General features: G+C 46.5%; 1 protein-coding gene across 1 annotated transcript; it reads right to left on the bottom strand.

The window, feature by feature from the left end:
- Positions 1 to 10,672: 10,672 nt before the first annotated feature.
- On the bottom strand, positions 10,673 to 11,928 carry LOC123055354 (cationic peroxidase SPC4). The gene has a single exon (XM_044479350.1). The coding sequence runs from the start codon at positions 11,855 to 11,857 to the stop codon at positions 10,832 to 10,834; it is 1,026 nt and encodes a 341-aa protein (XP_044335285.1). The 5' UTR covers positions 11,858 to 11,928; the 3' UTR covers positions 10,673 to 10,831.
- Between the last annotated feature and the right edge of the window lie 342 nt (positions 11,929 to 12,270).

The following is a 12,270-nucleotide window of genomic DNA, read 5'->3' on the forward strand; positions in this document are numbered from 1 at the left end:
ACACACACACACACACACACACACACACACACACACACACCATGTGCTCGTGCATGTTACTACTCCGTATCCATCGCTTAGTTTAGTTTTGTGCAAGAAGTTTCTTTCATTTCAGAAAGACGTACTCGGCCGGTTGTTTCGACAAACAAAGTAGGCAATTGCTGATGCTGCTGCTGCCGGATAGATCTATCCATAGGACGGAGCAGCTCCGACCGTCTGTTTAGACTTGAGAATATATATGCATCTCACTTGCGTTGAACCAAGGCTCTGGCTGGCGTGTCCATCTCTTTCGATTCTGATCGACGTACGCCAGGCAAGTGAAGGCGATGTGCACCACTTGCATGCACTATATTCAGTACAGTGTGAAGGCGATGTGCACCACTTGCACAAGACCAGCCTAGCTTAGCTTTGGTCAAACTAAACAAGGACCCAATGCTAGACACAACCATGCACTAGTAAAAAAAGGGCTTTCGTTCGGGCCTGGCCAGCCCATTAGTCCCGGTTCTACCACGAACCGGGACCAATGGAGGCATTTGTCCCGGTTCGTGAGCCCAGGGGGCCGGCCTGGGCCTCGTGGGCATTGGTCCCGGTTCGTCTGGGCCCATTTGTCCCGGCTCTTGGCACGAACCGGGACCAATGAGCCTCGCTCCTGGCCCACAACCATTGGTCCCGATTCGTGGCAGGAACCGGGACAGAAAGATGGCCTTTAGTCCCGGTTCCAGCCACGAACCGGGACAAATGAGTTGCCTATATATACCCCATCGCTGGCGAGCAGAGCGCTCCACAGTGCTTTGTTTTTGCTGGCCGGCGAGGAAGGGCATTTGGGTGCTCTAGCTCACCTCTTATGCATGTGAGGTGTTCGATGAAATGCCCGAGCCACACTAGTTAAGCTTTCTCCTCTCGAAGCTCGACCTCCGAGCTCCATTTTTTCCGAGATTTGTCTAGGTTTAGCGGTCCGTCACGCCCCGTCCTCGTCTTCACCGCCGTCGATCGCCCGCGCCGATCTCGTCGCTGGCACCACCGTGGTGAGCCTCTTGTTCTTATCTTCTTTCTGAAAGAAAAAAAATCTTACTTTAGATAGATACTTGTCTAATTTTCTTACTTTTGACACACATAATTACATATATTGCACGCAGATGAACCGGCAATGGATGTACGGTGACAGACACACCTCTGAGTACATTAAGGGCGTGCATAATTTTCTCGAAGTGGCTGAGGCAAACAAGCAGAATTGTTTTATGTGTTGTCCATGCCCTAATTGTGGGAATACGAGGTCTTACTCTGACAAGAAAATCCTTCACACCCACCTGCTTTATAAGGGTTTTATGCCACACTATAATGTTTGGACGAAGCACGGAGAAATAGGGGTTATGATGGAAGACAGCGAAGAAGAAGAGGACGATGACAACTATGTGCCCCCTGAATACGGTGATGCTGCAACATGGGAAGCTGAAGATCAAGAGAAAGCTGAAGATCCAGAGGAACCAGACGATGTGCCCGATGATGATCTCCGCCGGGTCATTGTTGATGCAAGGGAAAAGTGCGAAAGTGAAAAGGAGAAGCTGAAGTTCGATCGCATGTTAGAGGATCACAAAAAAGGGTTGTACCCCAATTGCGAAGATGGCAACACAAAGCTCGGTACCGTACTGGAATTGCTGAAGTGGAAGGCAGAGAATGCTGTGCCTGACAAAGGATTTGAGAAGCTACTGAAAATATTGAAGAAGAAGCTTCCAAAGGATAACGAATTGCCCGACCGTACGTACGCAACAAAGAAGGTCGCATGCCCTCTAGGATTGGAGGTGGAGAAGATACATGCATGCCCTAATGACTGCATCCTCTACCGCGGTGCGTACAAGGATTCGAACGCATGCCCGGTATGCGGTGCATTGCGGTATAAGATCAGACGAGATGACCCTGGTGATGTTGAGGGCGAGCCCCGCGGGAAGAGGGTTCCTGCGAAGGTGATGTGGTATGCTCCTATAATACCACGGTTGAAACGACTGTTCAGAAACAAAGAGCATGCCAAGTTGATGCGATGGCACAGTGAGGACCATAAGAAAGACGGGAAGTTCAGAGCACCCGCTGACGGGTCACAGTGGAGAAAAATCGAGAGAAAGTTTTGGGCTGAGTTTGCAAGTGACCCAATGAACGTATGGTTTGCTTTAAGCGCGGATGGCATTAATCCTTTCGGGGAGCAGAGTAGCAATCGCAGCACCTGGCCCGTGACTCTATGTATGTATAACCTTCCTCCTTGGATGTGCATGAAGCGGAAGTTCATTATGATGCCAAGTCTCATCCAAGGTCCTAAGCAACCCAGCAACGACATTGATGTGTACCTAAGGCCATTAGTTGATGAACTCTTACAACTGTGGAATGGAACAGGTGTACGTGCATGGGATGAGCACATGGGGGAAGAATTTGACCTAAAGGCGTTGCTGTTCGTGACCATCAATGATTGGCCAGCTCTCAGTAACCTTTCAGGACAGACAAACAAGGGATACCACGCATGCACGCACTGTTTAGCTGACACCGAAAGTATATACCTGGACAGATGCAGGAAGAATGTGTACCTGGGCCATCGTCGATTTCTCCCGACCAACCATCAATGTCGAAAGAAAGGCAAGCATTTCAAAGGCGAGGCAGATCACCGGAAGAAGCCCGCCATGCGTACCGGTGATCACGTACTTGCTATGGTCTCTAATTTACACGTAATATTTGGAAAGGGTCCCGGCGGACTAGCTGTTCCGAATGACGCTGAGGGACGCGCACCCATGTGGAAGAAGAAATCTATATTTTGGGACCTACCCTACTGGAAAGAGCTAGAGGTACGCTCTTCAATCGACGTGATGCACGTGACGAAGAACCTTTGCGTGAACCTGTTAGGCTTCTTGGGCGTGTATGGGAAGACAAAAGATACACCTGAGGCACGGGAGGACCTGCAACGTTTGCACGAAAAAGACGGCATGCCTCCAAAGCAGTATGAAGGTCCTGCCAGCTACGCTCTTACCAAAGAAGAGAAGGAAATCTTTTTTGAATGCCTGCTCAGTATGAAGGTCCCGACTGGCTTCTCGTCGAATATAAAGGGAATAATAAATATTCCAGAGAAAAAGTTCCAGAACCTAAAGTCTCATGACTGCCACGTGATTATGACGCAACTGCTTCCGGTTGCATTGAGGGGGCTTCTACCGGAAAACGTCCGATTAGCCATTGTGAAGCTATGTGCATTCCTCAATGCAATCTCTCAGAAGGTGATCGATCCAGAAATCATATCAAGGCTAAGGAGTGATGTGGCGCAATGTCTTGTTAGTTTCGAGCTGGTGTTCCCACCATCCTTCTTCAATATCATGACGCACGTCCTAGTTCATCTAGTCGACGGGATTGTCATTCTGGGCCCCATATTTCTACACAATATGTTCCCCTTTGAGAGGTTCATGGGAGTCCTAAAGAAATATGTCTGTAAACGTGCTAGGCCAGAAGGAAGCATCTCCATGGGCCATCAAACAGAGGATGTCATTGGGTTTTGTGTTGACTTCATTCCTGGCCTTAAGAAGATAGGTCTCCCTAAATCGTGGTATGATGGGAGACTGACTGGAAAAGGCACGCTAGGAGCGGACTCAAGCACACTACACAGTTCTACAGAACTCTACCTTGGTGACCCCGTATGTCGATGAACACAAGAACAGTCTGCGCTCCAAACACCCGGAGCAGTGTGACGACTGGATTACATGTGAACACATCAGGACTTTCAGCAGTTGGTTGGAAACACGTCTCAGAGGTGACAACACTGTTTGTGATGAGCTGTACTCATTGTCTAGGGGACCATCTTCGACTGTATTGACTTACAAAGGATACAAGATAAATGGGAATACATTTTACACGATCGCCCAAGATCAAAAGAGCACCAACCAAAACAGCGGTGTCCGCTTTGATGCAGCAACCGAGAGGGGAAATGACACATATTATGGTTACATAGTGGACATATGGGAACTTGACTACGGACATGATTTTAAGGTCCCTTTGTTTAAGTGCAAATGGGTCAATCTGTCAGGAGGCGGGGTACAGGTAGACCCACAGTACGGAATAACAACAGTGGATCTGAACAATCTTGGGTACACTGACGAACCGTTCGTCCTAGCCAATGATGTGGCACATGTTATCTATGTGAAGGACATGTCTACCAAACCGAGAAAAAGAAAAGATAAGGAAGCGAATACATCATACGATGAGCCAAAGCGCCACATAGTTCTTTCAGGAAAAAGGGACATCGTGGGAGTGGAGGGCAAGACAGACATGTCTGAAGATTATGAAAAGTTTCATGAAATTCCTCCCTTCAAAGTCAAGGCTGACCCAAGCATCCTGATAAACGATGAAGATTATCCATGGTTACGGCGCAATAAGACATTCACACAAGCGAAAAAGTGAAGACTTTCTCTCCACAACTATTATGATGATACCATGCCAACTTTCAACCTTTCGTAGTTCATTTGAAATGCCTGTTGTAACAGACGAGTTTCCGTATGAAATCCTGATACTTCGAAACATATTGTCCGTTTTGTACACGAACTGCATCCAGTTTTTGCCGTAACCCTCTCTACTTTCTTGCACATGCTATGTGGGTGAAATGATGATACCATGCCAACTTTCAACCTTTTCAGAGTTCATTTGTAGTGCTTTTCAATTTCATGGTCTTATAGCTCAAAATAATCAGTAAATGCATGGAAAATAACAAATGAAGTCAAAAAGGGTTAAAAATTGATGATGTGGCTTTGAATGGTGCATTTTGAACACAGAAAAACTATGGAGTTCAAATAAGTTTAAAAAAAGGAAATCCCTTTGTAACAGATAAGCTTTCGTCCGAAACCCTGATACTTCGAAAGAGATTGTCCGTTTTGTACACGAAGTGCATCTAGTTTTTGCCGTAACCCTCTCTACTTTCTTGCACATGCTATGTGGGTGAAATGATGATACCATGCCAACTTTCAACATTTTCAGAGTTCATTTGTAGTGTTTTTTTCAATTGCATGGTCTTATAGCTCAAAATAATCAGTAAATGCATGGAAAATAACAAATATCATAAAATAAAATAAATAAGTAATTAGAAACAGGATAAAATAAACTTTAATAAAATATATAAGTAGAAACAAAGTAAAATAAACTTTAATAACATAAATGAAATTTATGAAACTAAAATTATCAACGTATTTTCTGTTCAAAACATTATAAGCAACCTCTAGTATTATTGAAACTAAAATTATATAAAATTGATGCAACTAAAATTATCAAAGTTTTTTCTGTTTAAAATCATTTAAAGCAAAAAGAATTTTCATAAAGAACTTTTTTTGTTAGAAACTTTAAGAGCAAAAAGAATTATCTTAAAATAGAATAAATAAGTAATTAGAAACAAAACAAAATAAAATAAATAAGTATTTTGTTGTAAGTAGAAACAAAATAAAATAAATAAAACAAAAAAGAAAAGAAATAAACTGGGAAAAATAAAAAAAGCAACCTACTGGGCCATCACGGCCTGAATACGACTAGAAACCCACCAATGGGCCAGGATTCAGGCCCGTAGATGGCCCAATATAGATACAATGTGTTTAGGCCCAAAAGCCTGCATTTGAGAGGAGCTCCAGAGGGCAGCGGGAGTGGGGCTTATAAACCACTCTCGAGCTCCCTCAGCTAGCGAGGTGGGACTAAATTTTCGTGCCGCGATGCGGGCAGCACAAGGCCTTTAGTCCCGGTTGGTGCCACCAACCGGTACTAAAGGCGTACATTGGTACCGGTTTATGCCAACAACCGGTACCAATGCGCACCATTTAGTCCCGGTTTGTGCCACCAACCGGGACCAAAGGCCTCTGCTTCCCGCCCTTTGGGCTGCTGAAAAGCGACCTTTGGTCCCGGTTGGTGGCTCCAACCGGGACTAAAGGGGTGCTTTGGTCCCGGTTGCTGCCACGAACCGGGACCAAAGGTCTGTCTATATAAGCCACACTTGTGAAATTTTCGGTTCAGTTCTTCCTCCCATTGCCCCGACGCCGTCGCCGCGTGCATCCCTGCCCCGACGCCGTCGCCGCGCGCGCCCCTGCCCCGGCGCCGGCGCCGCGCCGTCGCCGCGCCGCCCCGCGTCGTCACCGCCCCGGTCCGCGCCGCCCTTGCCCCGACGCCGATGCCGCCCCCCGCGCCCCTGCCCTGCCCCCCCCCCCCCCGCCGCCGCCGCCGTGGCCGCCGTAAAAAAATATATGATTAGATGATTTTTTTGTTCATAGATGTGATTTTTTTGTTCATATATCATAGATGTTTTTATATTGTTCATAGATGATCGATCATATTTGTTCATATGTATGCAAGCGAAGTCGTTGTAGTTAGTTGTAGTGTTTAGGGTTAGGGTCGTCGAGGAAAGAAATTAAGGAAAGAAGAAAAGAGGAAGAAGGAAGAAGAAGGAAAATAAGAAGAGGACGAAGAAGAAGAAAAAAGAGGAGAAGGAGAAGGAATAGAGGAGAAGAAGAAAAAATAGATTAAAATCTATTTTTTCTTCTTCTCCTCTATTCCTTCTCCTTCTCCTCTTTCTTCTTCTTCTCCTCGGACATGTGATGAGGGGGGAGATGAAAAGGGAAAATAAGAAGAGGAAAAGGAGAAGAAGAAGGAGAAGAAGAGGAGAGGAAGAAGTGGAGAAATAAATAAGAAGAGGAAAAAAGAAGAAGAAAAAGAGGAGAAGAAGAAAGTAATAGAGGAGAGCCTCTATTCCTTTCTTCTTCTCCTCTTTTTTTTCTTTGATCTTCTCCTCTATTCCTTTCTTCTTCTCCTCTTTTTTTTTCTTCTTCCTCTTCTTATTTTTTATCGGGTATGTCGTTGTCGATATACCCCCTCCCCGATAACTTCGACATGAGGGGGCCGGGGGGGGGGGGTCGATAAATAATAGAACTAGTTAAACAAGTTTATTTTTAGTAAGTACTACTTTATTTTATTTATAGTAAGTGCTTAGTAGTTGAACTAGTTGATTTAATAAAACTACTTTATTTTACTATAGAAGTAGTTTATTTTTAGTAAGTACTACTTTATTTTATTTATAGTAAGTGCTTAGTAGTTGAACTAGTTGATTTAATAAAACTACTTTATTTTACTATATATAGAAGTAGTTTATTTTTAGTAAGTACTACTTTATTTTATTTATAGTAAGTGCTTAATTAGTAGTTGAACTAGTTGATTTAATAAAACTACTTTATTTTACTATAGAAGTAGTTTATTTTTAGCAAGAAAATTAATAGAACTAGTTTATTGTTTTAGTTCAAGCAATTATTCCCGCATCGACGTCGACGATGCCTATCCCGCATCCTCATCGTCGACTCGGCGGAGGAGGCCGGCTTGATCAGAGGGGCCATGTCTGGGACTGGGCTCCGCCGGGCTGGTATTGGGAGGTGCTACCTTCCGGGGGCGTAGGTTGGTGAGGAGCCAGCCCGTCGTTGACCCGATCCTTGTTTGGTGGCGGTCGCATGGGCCAGTGACGGTGCCTAGGCTTCCGGACACCGCGGAGGTGGTACGTCACCGTGTCAGCGAGGAGGACGAGCACGTCCGTCGCTACATGGTTGCGTTGGAGGGCAGGTTCGACAATACCTGGCAGGTTCTTTAGGGATCTCACTGGAGCTATGATCCTGTGATGGTTCTTCCCTTTGGGTGTCCACCGCCCGCGCCGATACCCGTCGGGCGCTACGGTTCTAGCTGTACTAGCGATGCTATATATATGTATGATAGTATTCGAGGTGTATTAGTGATAATATTCGATGATGTACTGACGGAAGAGATGATGTAGTTTTGCTTATAATTGAATGCATGCTAATTTGAATACTACTTTATTTTACGATTTGGTTTTGCTTATTGAATGCTCAAATTGGAAAACTACTCCTACTTTGAATGCTAAAATTGGAGAGCACTATGCAAGGCGTATGCATATGATTAGTTGATAGCTTATAGGTTTTTGTTGTCGCAGAAATCTAGGAGCCCCCTCCATCATCCCCGCCATCGTCCCCGTCACCGACGCCCTCCGACCTCGAGGTGAGACCAGCCAAATCCTTTTTTAGAAAGATAATTAAACGATATTTCGGGTTGACTTTAAGTCTGTCGAGTCTCCACCATATATGAGAGGACGAAGAATCCCGACTGTTGTCGTGGGGTAGCTTCTCCTTCGTTCCCGTGTGCTAGACAATTTGGTGTAATGCACTCGGGAATGAAAGGAGGAGCTACCATCACCGACGGTCACAAATGTCAGAGAGGAATCAGTGAGGGAGAGTTCCACCATATATATATATATATATATATGAGAGGACGAAGAATCCCGACTGTTGTCGTGGGGGTCGCTTCTCCTTCGCTCCCGTGTGCTAGACATTTTGGTGTAATGCACTCGGGGACAAATGGAGGAGCGACCATCACCAACGGTCGAATGTATACACCACGTGAGCTGAGAGTTTTCAAGAAAAGACTCGACAAACCGATAGTCAACCCGTGATGAATAATAATGATCTAATTTAGTTTTTGTAGTACATATATTTAATTGTACAAGTTTAATCTTTGAATTATGAACGTAGGAAATGTCGTCATCGGACGATGAAAGTCTCTCGGGGGAGTGCGGCTGGTGCCACGACGATCGAGGTTTGTGCGACATGCCTCACCTTGACGATGATCGGCGCTTCAGCATTAAGCTCGAGGAGACCTTCGATGTTGAAACGGTACGCAACGGCGACAAGTGTTTTTTTCGTAATTAAGCATGACTTCAACTATTTCAACCTGTAATTTTCATCTTTTACAATTCGAGTATAGCTTATCCCATGCCATGCAAGACGCTATGAATTGGAGAGGATGGATTTTGAAGATCATGAAAATTTTGAAACGAAGAAAATTCACCTAAGGACCCATCATGATGTGGATTTTGAAGTAAATCTGTATAATGCTGAGAGTGTAACCCATTTTGGTTGCAAAAATTGGGAAACATTTTGCAAGATGTATGGTTTTGATGAGGGTATGCTTGTCACCATGGATCTTGGTGATCCTGACATCGACCAAGACAATATGGACATTTGGGTCCTTGTTGATACGCCTCTAGTTCTACCGCTATGTGAGTTTCTCAAACATAGTGAATTATTAACTAATTTATATTGTTTATTTCGAAATAGTTGACAGCTTATTTTGATTGTTCAAACAATGTGCGGAACATGGTAGACAAAACCCACTACACCGATGGCTCCGAGTTAACTTATCAGGAGAAAAATCATCTGGTCGGATTTTGTACTGATCTTGAGAATTACAATATCTACAATCAAACTCCTCAACATTATGGTCAATACGTGCCACTAGTGCACGTGTTGAACTACGGTAACTACCATGGAGATACCCTGGTAAGATTTTTTACTATTACGATATCCGTGCATCTTTTGCATACTTCTAAAACTAGTATATCATTGCTAACTATGAAGTTATTACTATGTTTTTCAACAGAGAATCCCAGAGGATTGTGTGCCTCATTTGATGTATCAGAATGGCAGCCTTCGTGTTTTGAACATATATCCAGGTCATCCTACGAATCTCAACTGTCCATACCGGATTTCTAAAAGAAGTGGAGACATGCTAATCAGAGAATGGAAAAAATGTATGGACAGTCGTAAGGAGGTTCTTGGAAGCAAAACGAAGCGCCGCGCAAGAATTGGAGACAGGATGATCTCCATTCTCCATAATGGAGAGTCAAGGTCTATATTGTTTTATGCTATTTTACCTTAAATAGAGTATTTAGGTCCTGCATAATATTGATGATCATGTGCTAAGAACAATTAAGTAGGGTTGGTTCGATGACTATCAGGATGATGATCGTATGACTTGTTATTAATAACGAGTAGAAATTGTATGATGATGATTAGTAGGACTTGTTATTATGATGATGCATGATGCGAGCATGAAGAGTTATTATATATCTGTGGGTGAAATGAACATGGATTGGATTGAAGTGAAGGCAACATGCATGTGGTGCATGTCGAAAGTAGTACAATCCAAACTTGATCAAGCTAGGATTAGTATTACTTTCGACATGCACCACATGTTGCCTCACTTCAATCTAAGTCATGTTTAGGCATAGCAGTAGCAGTAGCACGGAGATAAGAGAAGACACATATCTCTATTAGCTACCTATAACAACCTAAATTAACCCCCAAAACCCCAAAACCACCTCCTTTCGAAAAAAACCAGCCCCTGAATTGCTGACGCGTGGAAGCTTATTGGTCCCGGTTGGTGCTACCAACCGGGACCAAAGGCCCTCCTGCCTGGGCTCGCCGGAGCGGCCACGCGGAGGCCCATCTGTCCCGGTTGGTATAAGAACCGGGACTAAAGGCCTAGGGCATTAGTAACGACCTTTTAGTCCCGGTTCCCTAACCGAGACAGATGGGCCTTATGAATCGGGACAAATGACCCTTTTTTTATTAGTGACGGTTTCTTTTCTTTCTTTTTGCTGGTGACAACACAACCAAGGTTTCATGGGGTGTTAAGACTTTATGCATTGTTTTTTTTTTTTTTGCGATCAGGACTTTATGCATTTTGGTGTGACGCTAGTTTGATACTGTAGATGCTAGTAATTTTTCTTAATTTAAAATTGGTGTGAAACTAGTTGGATTCTGGCCCAAAATTTTGAGGTTACTGCTTACAAATATTTCGGTGAAATTTCATTGAAATGTTGAACCTTGCGCAAGCAAGCACTCAGTGACTCGCTGATGAAGTCTCTTATTACACACTACAGAGCCAAAGCAGCAACACACGTACACACGCGAGCAGAAACTAACAGCTAATCATTCGATCGACATCAGGCAGAAGCCGTGAATCCCTCCTCGTCACCGGCGTCGACGACGGTGTCGATGGCGCGCCGGGCGTTGCGGCTGAAGCAGCTGCGGCGGATCTCGCCGACGTTGCCGCCGGGCCTGGGCGCGGTGGCCAGCTTGGCCATGGACTTGGCGAACTGCGCGAAGAAGGCGTCCTTGCTCTGCGCGAACTGCCTGACGATGGGTGCCGTGGTGCGGTCCTTGATGAGCGCCATGTCGGAGGTGAACACGCCCTGGCTGTTCACCAGCGCCTTGTAGTACCCGTTGTCGAACAGGTCGGGGGTCACCACGTCCAGGTTCTGTGGCCGGGGCGAGGGGGCGCTGCAGTTGGCCGCCAGCCTCCGGGAGAAGGCGTCGTCCATGCGCTGGGCCCTGTCTGAGAAGAACGGGCAGCCGGTCCTCCCGACGGTGTGCGCGCCGGAGAGCGCCACGAGGTCGGCCAGGTCGCGGAGGCCCTTGGCGCTGAAGGCGCGCGCGAGGGTGGACACGCTGGCGGTGCGCGGCGACGGGAGACCGTCGACGACGTTCGCCGACGCAGGGGCGAGGCTGTCGAACTGGCCCTGCGGCACGGTGTAGTTGGGCCCGCCTGAGAGCACGACGGCGTCGCGGGTGGCGAGCGCCGAGATGTCGGCGCAGGACACGGTGGCGCCGCACGCGGCGTGCACCTTGGCGCGGATGTCCTCCACGAGCTGCAGCGCCCGCGGCTGCAGCGTGGTGTTGGGCCCCATGGCCTGCTCCGTGCCGCTGCCCTTGAGGTACACGGACGCGTCGCAGCCCTGCGGGAAGCAGTCGTGGAAGAAGATGCGGAGGAGGCCGGCGGCGAGCGCCACCTCACGCTGGAGCGCCGCCTGGACGGAGGACAGCACGATGCTCTCCAGCTGCGGGCACGTCGCCGAGTGGAAGCCGGCGCCGTCCAGAGGTGCGGACAGGGCCGGGGAGAGCAGAACGGCGACGGTAACGAAGGCCAGAACCAGTGCGCCTGCGCCGCCGCTGCTGCTCGCCATCGCCATAGTTGGTGCGGTGCGGTGGGCGTGGACTGTGGAGTAAGCTAGCTAGGCGTGTGGCTTGCTCAAGTCTAGCGAATTGGCCGTTATTTATAAGCTAAACGGGAAACAACCAAGTGGAGATATTTGTCCAATTAATCCTAGCATGGATCACACCAAGAATACTGAAAGGGAGTCAAAGATGGCAAAATTGACAAATTTAATCTCAGAGGAAAAGTATTTCACAAACTAAACTGTTTTTGAAAGTATTTCACACCACTGACCCTTTTGTACATCGTCCGACGGCAAGACACTGCACTCTACTATGCGGCTCCTTAGAGACAGGCGATGCACGGTGTAGTGCAGCACCTTGCTGTCGGGCGCTGCACAGATGTAGCGCCTGAGTGATAAGCGCTGCACTGCGCTGCCTTGCTGTCGGA

The sequence above is a fragment of the Triticum aestivum genome, chromosome 2D (genome assembly GCF_018294505.1).
Source record: "Triticum aestivum cultivar Chinese Spring chromosome 2D, IWGSC CS RefSeq v2.1, whole genome shotgun sequence".
NCBI lineage: Eukaryota > Viridiplantae > Streptophyta > Magnoliopsida > Poales > Poaceae > Triticum > Triticum aestivum.

Coding starts and splice junctions, on each gene's coding strand:
- LOC123055354 (XM_044479350.1), bottom strand. CDS start 11,857: ATGGCGATGGCGAGCAGCAGCGGCGGCGCAGGCGCACTGGTTCTGGCC.